The 15723-nt window shown below is 46.5% G+C and overlaps 1 protein-coding gene across 6 annotated transcripts in view; it reads right to left on the reverse strand.

Moving 5' to 3' along the window:
* HTR4 (5-hydroxytryptamine receptor 4) overlaps nucleotides 1–15723 on the reverse strand; it is a 78334-nt gene that overhangs the window by 56023 nt on the left and 6588 nt on the right. For 2 of the 6 annotated variants that reach the window (XR_015807121.1, XR_015807124.1), the window contains exon 2: nucleotides 100–181. Coding sequence is in view for 1 of the 6 variants with exons in the window: in XM_014888308.2 (XP_014743794.2) it covers nucleotides 100–125 (26 nt within the window). In the remaining 5 variants the exon portion in view is untranslated. Of the gene's footprint in view, nucleotides 1–99; nucleotides 5636–15723 lie in introns of those variants that run through there. The other 4 variants (XR_015807122.1, XR_015807120.1, XR_015807123.1 and 1 more) reach the window with 4 other exon arrangements.

Consider the following 15723-nt stretch of genomic DNA (forward strand, 5'->3'; position numbering starts at 1 on the left):
CAGAGGGGAAAATGCCACCCTGCAGCTTTACAGGGGAATTTTAGGCTCACCAGCCCTGCCACAGCTCAGGGGCTGCAGGAGCTGAGCCCTCTCTCCTACCTCACATTCACATCAAGCTCTTCCATCACAGGCAGCAGGCACAGGGAGCTGGGAGTTCAATGTCCAGAGAAGAGACCTCATCCTGCAGTGGAGACAGAAATACAGGGATTAGTTCCAGCTTTTCCCATAAATGCAGATTTACCCCACTGGAGGATCCAAGCCAGGTGCCCTTGGTTGTTGGTTTTTTTTTTTTTTTTTTGAGCACCCACCAAATCATGTTCAGCTGCTTTAGAGCAGCACTTCCAGGTCTTTTTCCATCAGGAACCTTTCCAGCTCTTCCCCCAGCCTGGCTGTACCCATTCCAAATTACCTGCACACCTGCAAGCCTTCCCCAGGAACTCCCCAACTTTGAAAGCCACAAAAAGTAATTTAAACAGAGCCAAACTGAAGGAAGTTTGCAAAGCCCAGGTGGGAAAACACAAGCAAAAAGGCTTGGTAAATTAGTTTCTGTTTTTACACAAAACTAAAACATTGACTTACCACTAAATTAAACCAGGTTTCCTGTGACACTCTATTGTGCAGCTTTATGAATACTTAATAGCAGTGCTGTAATTACAAAGAACTAAATGCTTTGCAGCTTGAGTTCAAATAAATGTCCTTACTTCCAGCACCACTAAGTGATGTAAATATTAATGGGGTTTTTAACTCGATCAAAATTCCATCCTGACTCCAAAGAAATGAATGCACCATCTTAATAATGTGCTTGTGCATTTGCTGCTGCTAATCCAGTGGGGGGAAAAAAAATAGGCTCAGTTTCGGAGCACTTGAGGCTGTTGATTACCCCTTGTGCTGTCTCTAGGGAGCCAGGGATGAAGGCACCACCACGGAGCTGAAAATGCCAACCCAGATGCAAATAATGCCATTGTGGTGCCTTGGCTTCAAAGGAAAATCAGAATAAAACTTCCCAGACGCTGACAGCAGGTTTGCAATGCCAATGAGCTCCCCACACCTGGATCAGTGTTTGTCACGAGGAATAATTCAGGGTGTCTGTGGTAGACATCATTGTGCAAGGAAAATTTGCTGTCCAAAGGATATTTTTATCAAAAAGGCAGAGTTTGGCTGGCCCCTGTTTGCACACAGGTGATTCAAAAACTGCTGCTGTGTTTTGTAAAGAAAAGGGGGAAGAAGTCTGGAGATTCACCTGTGTGTCCCTAAGACCTGATCCCTCAACTTGAATTTGGAGGAAAACCCCAAAAATCCACTCCCCTGTGCTCCTGCTCTAGAGTTCTTCCATAGGATAAAATACCTGGTGTGGTTTTACTCTTTGAGATATCAGCATAAAATTAATTCTGATTTCTCCTGCAAAATGGATGAAAAACTTTTCAGTGACTTTGTATGTCAGAATTCCAGGCAGGGAATTTTGAGGGGCATCTTTCTTCCTTTGTTCTTCTGGGAGGAAAAAAAAATGTAATTTTAGTGTGCACTGAGGTTACACAATATCTGTACCATCTTGCTATCATGGAGGCTTCTACAATAACTGAAACTTTCTATTTAGGAGTAAAAAAAAACCAAACCCAAACCAAACCTAAAAAGACAATTTCTAAAGTGGAAAAAAAAAATAAATCTTCACAAACAGACAAAACCCCCAAAAAACAAAGATAATCCAGCAAGGAAAGGCTGCACTGGTGGCACTGGGGAGTTCAGGAATGATCCAGCTCAGCTCAGTTCCCTCACCTGGCACCCCTGGGCACACACTGCCCTCCCTCTGCCCCTTCCCCTCCTCACCTCCACGGGGAAAAGAGAAAATCCAGCGAGGACACGGATAAGTGGCTGGATTTAAAAAGCATTCACAAAGATTTCAGCCACCAGGGGCTCAGGGCAGCACAGACTCACCTGTTCCCCAGGTGTGCTGCCCAGTGGAGGTGGGAATGGCCCCCCCCAGATGCCAGCAGTGGCCACACCATCTTCCCTGCAGGCTCTGAGCCACTGACACATTCTCCATGCCGTTTATTTGCGTCCCACTCAGCCCCCAGCAGGTTCCACTTTGTGTCACCGCTGAGCTGGTGACAGCAGCAGTTGAGTCACCGTCAGAAGCTGCCACCCCCATTTCCTGCAGTGCTGGGCTCTGCTGGAGCTGCTCCACCGCTTGTGCCACGTCCCAGGTGGACTGAGGGATTCTGCAAAACCCATTTTCCCTCCAGGCACATCCACACGGATCCCATTCTGCTCCGGGAGGGATGGATTTGGGGCTGGAACTGGCTCCAGGGGAAAAAAGAACAATTTTTTGTACAGCCAGCCCGGATTTAAAGTGTGTCAGTGCAGCCAGGACAGGACAGGAGCTCATTGGACAATTGGGAAAAACATCCTTGGGACAGCACCTCAGGATGTGTCCCACGGGAAAGACACCAGGGGTTAATGTTGGTGATGAATTCCACTCTGTTTGTCACCATGTTCTCACCCTGGGAGACTCCTCCCTAACTGAAGCTGCAGTCAGCTTGTCAGCCTGGGAATGGAGCTGAGAGTCAGGAGAAATCCAGGCCTGGAAGGAATTCCCAAGCTGGAATTCCCCAGCTCTGTGAATGTGTGTGTCCACACCTTTACACATCCTTTCCCATTGTGTGCAATTTGACTCGAGCCAAACATTTTTTTTTTTCTTTAAATGCAATAAGATTCCTTACCAGACACTGAGATTCCTCCTTAGCCAAGGCTGAGATCCTGCATTCACCACAGGCCCTCAATTGCTGAATTAATCCTAATGAGATCCATTAGACACAAACCTTTTCCACATGAGACTCAGGCTGGACCCAGCTGCACCTCAACCCCATCAGGGCTTTAGAGAGCAAAGGGCTCCTCCCTGAACCTCACAACTCCATGGGAATGTCTCCCTCACCCTTTTGGAGGAAATAATTTGTAAATCGTTCTAGATCAATCTTAACTCTCTTTTCTTTTGTGTTTTTCCTGACTGTAGTAAGGAACAGAGGGAACGTTGCCATTGAACTTTCTTGAGTCACACTTTTACAAATCCTATTAAAACCCCTTCTGCCAATACTGTTGGAGAGAACTCCGAGTGACCAAAATGACCCATTTGTGACACATTCTGCAGGGAGGGGGATGTAAAAATAAACTAAATTTTGTTTCTGCATGTCTTCTCGTCTCAGTGAAGAACTGGACTTATCATTGAGTGACTTTGTTCTTCTCTTTGTAAGCATAAGGTTAAAAAAATCCCCTTTATAACAATCCTTTGCCAGAGCACAGAGTGGTGGGCAGTGATGATTGATTCCAGTGCAGCTTTCTGGCAGACCCACACTTTTTTATGGGGTAACACAGAGCAAAAGATATTTAAAAACTCTTTAGCCTTCCCCCTGGAAATTGCTGTCCTCCACACCTCAGGTAGGAATTCCTGGAAGTGCAGGGAATCGTTTTGCTCCCATCCAGTGTGTGATTGCTGACTGAGGCCAGCAGGATCCCCCTAACATAAACACAGACTGCTGCTGCCATCTAAATCTGATTTCAAGAGGCTCCTCACTTTCTGTAGTGAACATCTGCTAAACTGAAGCTGGGGTTGAATTAAAAAAGAGCTGTTGCTCGATTCCCTCCACATTTCACATTTGGGGTGGTGATTTTCCCCAGAGCTCCATCATTATCAGACAAAAGGAAGTTGTTAGCAGAGGTGAACTGGACCACATCTCCCCAGCCCACATTAAACTGATATTTTCCAAGTGAGAGTCACCTCAATCCAAACACAATTCCTTGCTCATCGCTGCAAAACCCTCCAAGTGTTGTGAGAGAATATCCTGCCCATGACAACACTCGAGGAACAGGAAACATCAAAAGTTCACTCCCAGATAAAATGGTTTTATTTCCAGCCATTTCTGCCAAAGGCACTGCCCCCTCCCACAGCACCTCCTGCCTTCCCTGTCACTGCTGTCCCTTTTCTCCCCATGAAGGACAAAGCTGATGAAGTCTCTCAGCTGTCAGCAGAGATTGCTGGGCTGATTTCAACCCAGCATCGTTCCAGCAGCTTCAAACGGAGCAGTTTGCTTAGGCAGAGAAATTAAAAGAGAGATGTGACACAAAAAATAAAATTGAAATGGAGAACGCACAAGAAATGTCTTTATATTTCAAAAGCTCTTTAAGGGAAATCTCTGGCTTGCCCACCCCAAACCACAGGCCCTGAATTTTGTGTTCCCAAGGGATGCCAGTCACTGGTGGCACTGGGGTGCCAGTGGCAACCACACCTTGTGTGGGACAAATACTGAGAAAGTCAGAAAATTACAGCCTGAGAAATATTCCAGGCTGGAGTTTTTCAGTTCTGTTCCCAGCCCATGAGCTGGTCCAGCTCAAGGCCAGGGAGAATTTCTCCCAGGGTGATAATTTGGTCACAATAAAAAGGAATTAATAACAAAATCAAACCCCTGTTGTGGTGTGTGCCCAGGCCCTGGCCATGGGGTGTCTTCTCTCTGAACCAATCTCCTTTTCTCTGCTCTGGGAGTTGCAGTCCTGCTATAAAACCAAGTGTGTTTCTGAATAAATTTTATTTCTTCCTGTCATGACAGACGCCCATGGAGCTGTGCATCTTATTTCTGCCGCACTTAAAGGGTTAAAACTCTTTTTTCCCCGGCTACACCTCGTGTGCCAACAGCCTCTTCTCGGTGCCAGCCTGGCCCTCACAGCTCCCAGCCGTGCCCTCGGTGCCTCCCCAGCCTCACACGGGATTATTCTGTCCATATTGAGGTTTAAATTTCACCCGAAATTACCGCAGCAGCCAGCGCAGTCCAAGGGCTGCTCCTGCTCTCCTGGATGGAATATTTACAGCGGTAAAGCCCCCGTGGGCTGCTCGAGGGTGACTTTGTTCCAGAGCACAAACATCTGGAGCACATCTGTGCCTGTGCCAGGCTGCGTTTGTGTGCAGCTGTAGAACCTGCAGGGTTACTGGCTGTGACAGGGGCATTAGGAGCTCTCCCAGCTCGCTGCTCTCACCTCCAGCAGCTGCTGAACATCCCACGGGGCAGCCTGGCTCTGTAGAGCACCAAAAAATACACTAAGAGATGTCAATTAAAACTCACTGAAGAGAGAGATGTGAGTCCTTTGTCAATTAAAATTAATTGGGGAGGGGTGGGTGAGTCTTTTCTCACCCCCCCTGTTTGATCTGTGCAGGGCTGCCCTGTTCCCTCTTTGCTCACATTTCAGCACAAATTTCCTCAGAATTTACTTTTTCCTTCCTAAAAACACATTCCAGGTTTTCTCCTCCTCACAAGGTGTGGGAAATGCTGTCCCAGCAAGGCAGCTGTTGGGAAGGGTAGGATTGGGCAGGCAGGTCTCAAAGATGATTTTGTGTAACAGAAAGATCTTGGAATGGAGAATCTAAAGAAAGAATAAAAATGAGAGCAAGTTTTCATATAGAAGAAAAGAATTGCTGAGCCAGTCTGACTGGAAAACTAAAAGGAAAAAAGCAAAGTGAGTTGGAAGAGGTTTTTATAACTTAGAGTAAAAGATAAATCCACCTCAAACAAAAGATGTTTTTTACCAAGCAAAAAGATTTTCACAGACAAACAAAAAAGCCACTGTTGCAAGTAAAAAAAAGATTTCAGAATTTTCCACTGCAAAAAAACCCTAAAAAACAACTTCTAGCTTGAACTATAGCATACCAACTTTTTATGATTAAAAAATAAATATAGTAATGTTAATAATTAAAATAAACTATAAATAATTGTAAATGTATCGATTAGTTGTCATGTACTAAAATGCTCTGTAATAAAAAGTATATAATGCATTGTAACCAAAACCAAAAAAAAAGCTTCAAACAAACCCACAGCTGTGGGCTGGGCCTTTGTCACCCACAACCCATAAATTGCTGTATCATTTAAATATAATAAAAACATTTTAAAAAGCTGCCTAAAGCCCCACATCCCTCATTTTGAACTCTTTCTGTGCCAAATAAATTGTTTGTTTACACCAGACTGGAAATGCTGGTGAACACGGGAATTCCTCAGCTTTGCCAGGAGGAATTTTGGGATGCTCAGCGCCAGCCCCGTGCCTGGATTCTCCCTTTCACCGATTCTCTGGTGCCTGGTTTGGAAATGTGCCCTGCTCCAGAGCAAACAGGAGATGGAGGAGGCACATTCCTGTCACAGGGACCCTGCTGTGCTGCTCAGAGACATCCCAGGGATCCCCTGCAGTCACTCCAAAGGACATTTCAACACATTCTCGCCTTTATCACCCATTTCTGTCCCTCCCTTGGGTCCCTGTCCTGCCTGCAAACCCCCCTGTGTCACCCAGAGCCTGGAGGGGAAAAGTGGCTGAGTGAGCCAGGAAAATTCCTCACTGCACAGAGGATTTATCCACAGCATCACAGGGATGATGCCTGAAGTTTTAACTTTTCTATTTCCCAGGCTCTGCAGTGCATTAGGATAGAACTCTGAACTCCACATCAAGTGTTCCAAGTTCTCCTCCCAGCTCAGGCACACAGAACAATCCTTTTCCAGCCCCACAACCAAGGACACGCTGCAGCTCCAGCCCCAAAAAGTGCAAACAGCAGCGACTGGGGGAGAGAATCTGGGAGGATGGGACTGCAGAACCTGGAGCTGGGATTGGACAGTGAACCCCAAAATGGAAATGGACCCAAACTGATAAAAGTGTGAGAACCTTTATATAAAACATTTATAGAAGTGTGAGTGACTCAGGGTCCACCTTGGCTGTAGCCACATCCAGGCTCTTGCACTGCCCAAGGTGAATCCTTTGAAGGGTTTTTAATAAATAAATCCCTGTTTTATCCCCTTTAACTCTGCCTGTCCTCTGTTCCAGGGAGTCTCTTTGGGCATCAGCACGAGCACAGTTTGTGTTTCCCACTGCCTTCCCCTCCTGCCCCATTTCCTGCACAGGTTGTTGTGTGCTGTGTGCTCCACTCCCCATCTGGAGCTCAGGCACAAGCAGAGCTTTATTCAAGTGCTGGAATTAAACCCCTCTGGTTTCTTTTTATTGCTGCCATAAGCTGGGTTTGGAGGCTGTGAAATGCAAGCAGGAAATCAGCTCCTGCTTTGAAGCCCAGTGCCAAGAGGCAGTTTATGGTTGTGCAGCTGGACTTCAGCAGGAACGGGAGGATCTCCTGGCCTGGGAGTTTTTCTTTGCTCTAATTGTCCCTGTGGAACTCTGAGAAATCTCTTGGGTTGTGCTGGATTGCACCATCTGTGATTGCAGCTCCACAGAGGGTTTGGGTAGGGAAAAATCTCCTGGGTTTAACAGAGCTGAAAACGGGGAGGGAAAGGGAAAGGGAGAGGAAGAGAAGAGAAGAGAAGAGAAGAGAAGAGAAGAGAAGAGAAGAGAAGAGAAGAGAAGAGAAGAGAAGAGAAGAGAAGAGAAGAGAAGAGAAGAGAAGAGAAGAGAAGAGAAGAGAAGAGAAGAGAAGAGAAGAGAAGAGAAGAGAAGAGAAGAGAAGAGAAGAGAAGAGAAGAGAAGAGAAGAGAAGAGAACTCACAAACCTGCAGCACCTCAAACCCCGTGGGCAGGCTCGGGGCAGAGGTCACAACTGTGCAAAAATACAGAAGAAAAATGCATCCAAAAATACAGAAAAAGTGGAATCTGGGAGCTGTGGATTTGCAATCAAAGTTTAGGAGTTGTCAGAAAGCAGTAAGAGTTGCAGAGAAATCTGCAGGCTGCAGAGGAGCTTGGTTTTGAACATATTGGTAAAAATAATAATTAAAATGAGGCTGATCAGGTAAAATATCGAAGTTGATGGTGATTAAGTTGATTTAAGAAAAGACAACACAGCCAATAAATACTTCAAAAGTTGGACTCAATGATCTTAAAAGTCTTTTCCCACCTGAAGGATTCTGTGATTTTATTTTGGGGACCCTGTTAAGTGATGATGTTTCCATCCCCACAGATTAAACAGCAGTTACTGTGCTGATCACTTAACATGAGCAAATCCAGGTAATGGCATCTTTGTTCTTTTTAAAGAGTTTCAAAGAGCTGGGAAAAGAAATTCACACGTGGTTGGTCTTGATTTCCAGTAAACTTGGACAATCAGAGTTAACAAAAAAAAGAATATCAATATTTTCAGAGAATAAAGGGAATAATCCAGGTAATTATAAACCTATCAATCCAAGACTGCTCTCCAGCACAATAATAAAACAGCTCCTAAAAAATACAATTCGTCAGGAATTAAAGATGGTGCACAGAATTGGGCAAACCAGTAGGAATTAAAGGAGGATAAAATCGCCTTCTTGATATTTTCAGTGCTAATCAACAACAATAACGATACAACAAATCGCTGTGGCTGAAAGGATGAATCGGCACTGCAGGGGCACCCAAGGGTGTGAGGATGGAGTATCCGCAGGGATGAGCATTTATCCTGCATTTTCCTGCCACCTGCACTCACTGATTGCAGCCCTCCCTTCCCTAAACGCAGCAAATCATTCCCTGCAGGATTCATCCGGCTTTACCTGAGCTCAGATTCACCTGATCGAGGTGTTTGGCTTTGCTTTCACGTGTGAGCCGCCAGGGTCTCGCTGCCTCTCCAAGGAGGGGAAATTCTGATGTTCACACAATGAAATCGTGGAGATTCGGTTCTTAAAACAGCAGGAAGATGGGGAAAAAAAACCACCCGTGTAAAATAGAAACTGGGCTTGAGGAGCAGAACTTTCCTTTCCCCCTCCTGTGACAGGAGAGAACAGAATTCCTTTGCACCCCCTGCCATTCCAGGCCCTCTCAGATGAGATTTAATTACTCAGGAGAGCTGCTTGGAGCTTTTGTTCAAGGTTTCACTTGTGCCACTTGTTGGGAGCCCTGTGTTCCCTGAATTGCTGGGATAAAGGGAGGCACAGAGATCCTGGGCAGCTCTAACTGTGCCTGAGGTCACTTTGCTTCCCAAAATAATCCCAGTTTATCCCAGACACCCAATGTCTGACTGGTGGCACTCAGGGAGAAGTGGCCAATTCCACCAGGCTCTGTAATTATATCCCGACCTGCTAATGAGTGTTTGATTAACCCACTGCTGCTGCTTTATCACGCTAAATAAATAATATCCACTCTGCTCTGGTGCTGTTTGCAGAGCTCATTTCCCATTCAGAGCTCGCTGCCAGCCCTTACCCAGGTGTGAAAACATCACACACACCTGGACACGGGGAGGAATTTCTGCACGGAAAAAGGGGATTAAACACTGCCAGGCACTTCTCAAATGTCACTGTCCCAAACCTTCCCCACCCCAGCAGGACCGACTGTCCCACTCCATCTCCTTCTGAAATTACCAAAAAAGAAACTTCTAAAGATCATCCCGAAAGTCATCCCATCGTTTTACAGTTCCCACGTCGCTCGGGAGAAGAAATTTCCACTTTTTACTCCCATGCACAAAGAATCTCTGACTTTCTGCCACTTAACAGCCACCACGAATATTCCAGCAAATAAACTGGTAAGAAATCCCACGGGAAGAGCAGATTTTTAACTGAATATTGGGCATTAGTTATTAATTGGTTCTGAATTTACAGTGGCAAGGATTAGCAATGAAAACCTGATTTAGTCCCTAAGATAATTCAACAGGACAAAGGTATCAACAGTCTTTTATATCCCTTGGAACTGAACAAAAGCAGCTGCAGCATCAGCAACCAAGAAATTGCAATGACTGGCCCACAAATGAGCACAGGGAAGAATGTGAATGTTGCCAGAGTTTGTGATTGATATTTCTTAATCTAAAATTCATCTACATCTAAAAATCTCCAGTCTAAAGGTCAGTATCTGCAGAGTTCTCAGGAGTGAGATATTCCCTTTTTTTTCTTGAGCTCACCTGGGCCTGGGTGTGTTCCTCCTGTGCTAAATTAGGGTGGAGGCTGCAGGGATTTATGGATGAGACTGCAAAGGGCACAAGCAGCACCCTTGAAAGTCTTTCTATTGAAATTCTGTGGTTTTAAACGAGAAAAAGGTTTGGTCACAACCAGCTAAAGCAGCTTAAGAAAGAGCTGAAATTTCAGTGAAAAATGGGATATAAAAAAATTTGTCCTTTGTGGATTCATTTAGGGCAGGAGTTTCTGTTGGCCAGGAAGGTTGGAAATCCTCTTGATTCAAGGTGATTTGGGGCATTTTTCACCAAAATTCCTTTACTTTCAGCTGCTGAAGCTCCTTTTTCTCAGCATTTCAGCTGAGCCTGAGCCTGCCCAGCCCCAAACAACTGCAGAGACTCCAAACTGTGCCACAGAAAAGCAAAACCTGGCAAAAATTTCCAGCCAAGAGTTGCAGGAGGGAATTCACCCCTTGCCCAGCACAGCTCTAGAATTCCCTCCTCGTTCCCAGCCTCACACCTGGATGTGTGGGGATTCCACAGCACCTCTGCAAAAAAAAAAAACAACAAAAAAAAACCAAAAAGTGCTTTTAAAATTGTGATTTCCTGTTTGCTCTCCCTCTCTGGATACACAGGGGTGGAGGAGTAGCTGCAGCCTACAGATGCAATTTGAGGCTGCTTTTAAAAACTTCCATGTGGGTGTTTGCCAAAGGAGCTTTTTGCTTTTTTTTTTCTTTTTTTTTTTTAATATTTTATTTTCTTTCCTGCTCAACTGACTTTTATTCATATTTACACAGTCCCTCAGAAAGCAAATGAAAAGCTGGTCCTGAGAAGTTGCAGAGTGTTAAATTAGCCAAAAGTAAATGTTATTTTTGGAAAACAAGCTCCAGGTGTGGCTGCCAGACTCCTTCCACCCAGAGCTGCAGCATTTAAGGGAACAAAAAAGGCAGAAGATGACAAAAGGAATGTCACTGCTATTGAAATAAAACCAGATTTTGCTCTCAAGCAAAAGCTGCTTGCATTTCACCTGGATGTTCTTCCCAGGGCTGACAAGGAAATTTTGGGAATTTTGAGGCTCTCAGTCCTTAAAATGATCTGGCAGCCTCCCAAGCCAAGGGAGTCATTTCAGTCACTCACAATGAATAATTTGTCATTTTGGATTTTTTTTCTTCATTTCTATTTTCATTCTCGCTCTCCTAAGATCCTTCCACACACATTTATCATCAAATACTTTTCTGCTTTGAGTTTCTTTCACCCTGAAATCCTCTGACTCCAGCACTGCTGCACTTTTGAGTGGATCCTAACTTGCCCTTTAAAGAAATTATTCCTTTGAGGAATAAAACACCCACCTTAACTAGAGTTGATTCTCCCACTGCATCAATTCTATTAATTAATTCTATTTCCTTCACCCCAATTAAATATAATTTCTACCAGCACAAGAGATCCAGCTCGCTGTGGCCAGATCCCTTAGGAATTAATGGTAGCTCAGATTTTGGAGTGCTGGTACCAATTTATTGATTTTTATCACAAGAGGAGGTGCTGCCTGCCTTGAAAAAAAAAAAAAAAACAAAAAAACCCAACAACCCACCATCCTCAGCTGCCTCTGGGAGCTCCTGCAGACAACAATGCAATTTAAAATAACCGTGATAAAGGAGAAAATAATCATTAAAAAAAGGCTTGGTTTACAGCAGAGCCTGGGAAGGGCCAGGCAAGGTCACAGTGCCTGCAGTTGGCTGTTAAATGTGGATTTATCAGGATTGGATCCTCTGTAATAAACCTGCCTGCACACCTGACCTCCCTGAGATCTTTCCTAATGCACAAAAGCATTTTTGTGGGGTTTGGCACAACTTAAACTCCTCAAGGTCCCTGCACCAGGCAGAGCAGTGGGTTGTGGGTGAGAGTTTTCACTGGGACAGAGAATTTGGGAATTTCTTGCTCTGTGCATGTGTCCCACTGGGATTCTGGACCTTGGCCTGCATCCACCCTCCCCTGGGCCTTGGAAATCCCAGATGTGGTGGCATCATTTGGACTTCCCAAACCATTTCTGCACTACCTGGTGCATCCCTTCTCCTCCTCCTCCTCTTCCTCCTCCTTTTCCTCCTCCTTCTCCTTCTATTCCTTCTCATTCTTCTTTTCCTCCTCCTCCTTCTTTTCCTCCTCCTGTTTCTCTTCCTCCTGCTCCGTCTTTTTTAATTCCTTCTTCTCCTCCTCCTCCTCCTCTTCCTCCTTCTCTTTCTCCTCCTCCTTCTCCTTCTATTCCTTCTCATTCTTCTTTTCCTCTTCCTTCTTCTCCTCCTCCTCCTCCTCTTTCTCATTCTTTTTTTCCTCCTCTTCTTCCTCCTTCTTCTCCTCCTGCTCCTCCTCCTCCTTCTTCTTTTCCTCCTCTTCTTCCTGCTCCTCTTCCTCCTCCTTTTTCCTCCTCCTCTCCCTTCTTCTTTTCCTCCTCCTTCACCTTCTTTTTCCTTCTTTCTCCTCTTCCTTCTTCTCCTTTTCCTGCTCCTGCTCCTGTTCTGGTGGAGGGGAACCAGGGCAGGCTGAAATCCTGGACGAGCCCCCTGAGCTTTTCCTGTACCCGGAGCTTCCTGAAGCTTTCCAGCAGCCCTGAGATTTTTGTTTTCCAAGGTGTCCTGGGGTGCTCACAGCCCTGTGAGGGCTCCGTGGGGCTGTGCAGAGCAGCAGAAGGATCTGAATTTCGAGATGCCCTTGCTGCCAGGCCAGGCTTTGCTGTCAGCAGTGTTTTATCCCTGGAGCAGCTGTTCCAGGAGAGGAAGGCACAGCTTGGACCCTGCTTCCCTTCACGTTCTCCATCAATCTCCTGCTCCCCTTGGCTGCCTCAGTGCTAAAAACCTTCCTCACTGCAAGCAGCAGACACTGAATTTTCTCTTTGCATGGCAGCAAACGCCATCAGACCCTGCTCTGGATGAGGCAGAAATGAAATTTGAGCACAAATCAGTGGCCAGGACAGGCAGAGACACCCACCCCGAGGTGCTGACTGAGAACAGCTCAGCTTTGGTCACACCAATTCCCTGGAAACTGTTCCCTCCAGGAATTCATGGGCAGCAATCAGATGTTCCCCCCACCCTGCTTTTCATCGCAGCTCATCAGAAATTGGGATGGGGTCGGGGAAAGGGCAGGGAGAGGCTGAGACGTGAGGAGGGGACGGATCCAGGCTCGGAAGAGGAACTGACATTGCAGATTTTGCCCTGCTCATTTTCCAGTAAATAAAGAATGAAGGAAGATTGCTGGGAATGTGTCCATTCAGGCAGCAGCTGAATTTCCTGTGAATTGCTTTGGGAGTGAGGGAGGAGGGAAAAGTGTGGAGCCATCACAATGAGCAGTGAGTGACTGGTGAGAACCCAAACCCTCACTCTGCACGTGTGTTCTGATGACAGAAATAGAGATGTGCTCTCATAAAAACCCCTGCTTGCTGAATGAGGGTGAGCACAAAAAAATAAATCCATCTCCCAGGGAGACAGAGAGTGCAAAGTAATTTATCGTGGCATTTGTTTTGGAGGCAGGAATGGCACCAGGTTTTTCCCTGCACCACGAGCAGTGCAGCCCCAGTGGCTCCCACTGGGACTGGAGCCAGCTGGGTGAGGAATTGGGTGACAAGGACCAGCCCAAATCACAGAAATATGGGATGGTCTGGTCGGAAGGACCTTAAAGGCCATCCAGTGCCACCCCAGCCATGGGCAGGCGACACCTCCCACCATCCCAGGCTGCTCCAAACCCATCCAGGCTGGCCTTGGGCACTGCCAGGGATCTCACAGCTGCTCTGGGCACCCTCCCTCCCAATATCCCACCCAAATTCACTCTCTGCCACATGAAGCCATTCCCTGTGCCCTGGCACTCCAGGCTCTTGTAAAAATTCCCTGCCCATCAGATGAACCCTGTCACCTGCCAAGCTTTGTTCCTGCACCTCACAGGCCCTTCTGGGGTCACAGGGAGGGGAAGCTGCTGGGAAAGCAGGAGATATTTGGATATTCATGCTGGATGCACTTGGGAAGAGGGGAGGGGAGGGGAAGCTGTGCTAATGTCACACCTTTCAAAGCCAGCCAGGGCAACCAGCAAGGAGTGACTGTGAACAGGGAAGCAGGAAACCCTGAGCTGACACAATCTCCTGCCCTGTTATCTGTACCTTTGGTTTATTATATTTAACCAGGCTTTTGATCTGAAGGAAAAACATCCGAAGAGAAAACACAGCACCAAAATCTTTTGTCAGCACCAACTTTGCAGATCCAATAAAAAGCTCAGAACAGCATCAAGTCAGCAGATCCAGCAAACAGCTTTTCCTTGAGATCTTGGCTTTTTCACAGAAAACCACATTACACTGGAATCAGACTTTCCCAACAGGAAGTTTCCATTTGTCACTTAAAAAACCAACTCACTCCCAAGACAATCTGTCATGCAGTTGTTCCAGCTCTGTATTTCTTTTCAGGCTGTGAAGCAGATTCTGAGGCCATGGAGAGAAGAATCAGATGGAGAAAAAGGCCTGGAAGAGACCCTGAGGAGCTGTTTAAACAGCCCCAGCTATATTTTACCCTGCTGTGGATGACATTTGGAGATGGAGATTCCAGATTCTCGTTATGCACTCTCCCAGGGGAAGCACATGTAGGGATTTTTTTTTAGGCTCTCTCCTAAATCTTCCTTGCTGCTTTTCATTGCTGTGACTTCTTCTCCTGCCCCTGACAGATTTGGTTTATTCCTCTTGCTGCAGACACTCCTTCATCTGCACAGCAGCCCCTGAGCAGCCCTGGCTGTGCTGTCACTGACACAGAGCCCCCAGCTCTGCTCATTCCTGGGAGCTCCCGGATCCTTCCCCTGCCTTTCCTGAAGTGCAAACCTGAAAAGAGCCCTGGGAGGGAGGATTCCATCCCTGCTGCTCACATCCCACCCCTCTGGATGAGCACTGCTGCTGGCTTTGCTCTTTTCCAGCATTTCTTGGGGGGTTTGGTGATTCCCTGGTTTTTTGTGGGTGACTTTCATGTCCTTTTTCATGCAATCACATCATGGAATCACAGAATATTTGGGTTGGAGGGGACCTAAAGCTCATCCAGTGCCACTCCAGCCATGGCAGGGACACCTTCCACCATCCCAGGCTGCTCCAAACCCCAATGTCCAGCCTGGTCTTGGACATTCCAGGGATCCAGGGGCAGCCACAGCTGCTCTGGGCACCCTGTGCCAGGGCATCCCAGGCTGAACAATCCCAATTTTCTCAGTTTTTCCCAATCCTCTTGGCCTTTTCTCCCTCCTCTCCTCGTGCAGTCAGTGATTCCTGTCTCCATCAGCTCCATGGATTTCCCTGTGCACATCCTTCCCCAGCAGGCACCCAGGGATGGGGACAGGCTCCCAGGGAAGGTCTCAGCAGGGAGTTTGGAATTTTGCCCTGATCCATCTTCCTGCTTTCCGAGGTGTGGGCACTCAGGTGGGCTAAGGCTGAGCCCACCCAAATCCTCTCACCTGGGGGATGCAAACCTGGCACCAGCACATGGCACAGTGACCTCCTGCAGCTTTCCACGGCTGATGAGTGAATTCCAGAGAGTGGATCTCGCTGCAGAGGCCATCCCACATTTCTCTCCATTTATTTCCTGCTGCTGTTACTTTTAGCTGTTTTTTTTTTTTTTAAGTCTTCAGCACCTAAAAATGTTTCCATGTGCCAAGATTGGAGCTTTCAGTCTCTCCTCTGTTGCCTATTTTTGGATCCTTGATCTGGGCTCTTCTTGCTGATTTATGTTTTGTTTTTAAATAAACTGAAGATGGAACAATAAATTGGGTACCCAGAGAGTGGTGAGGGATCAGATATTTGCTAACGAGGAGGGATGTGGAAAAGAAAGGAATTGCTTGGGAAACACTGCAGAGGCAGAAGAGCTCAGCTCATGTCAGAGAGAGGTGCCAGGAGGGGAGGGCAGGGAATT

This window comes from Sturnus vulgaris, chromosome 15, assembly GCF_052056855.1.
Source record: "Sturnus vulgaris isolate bStuVul1 chromosome 15, bStuVul1.hap1, whole genome shotgun sequence".
In the NCBI taxonomy this organism is placed as follows: Eukaryota; Metazoa; Chordata; class Aves; order Passeriformes; family Sturnidae; genus Sturnus; species Sturnus vulgaris.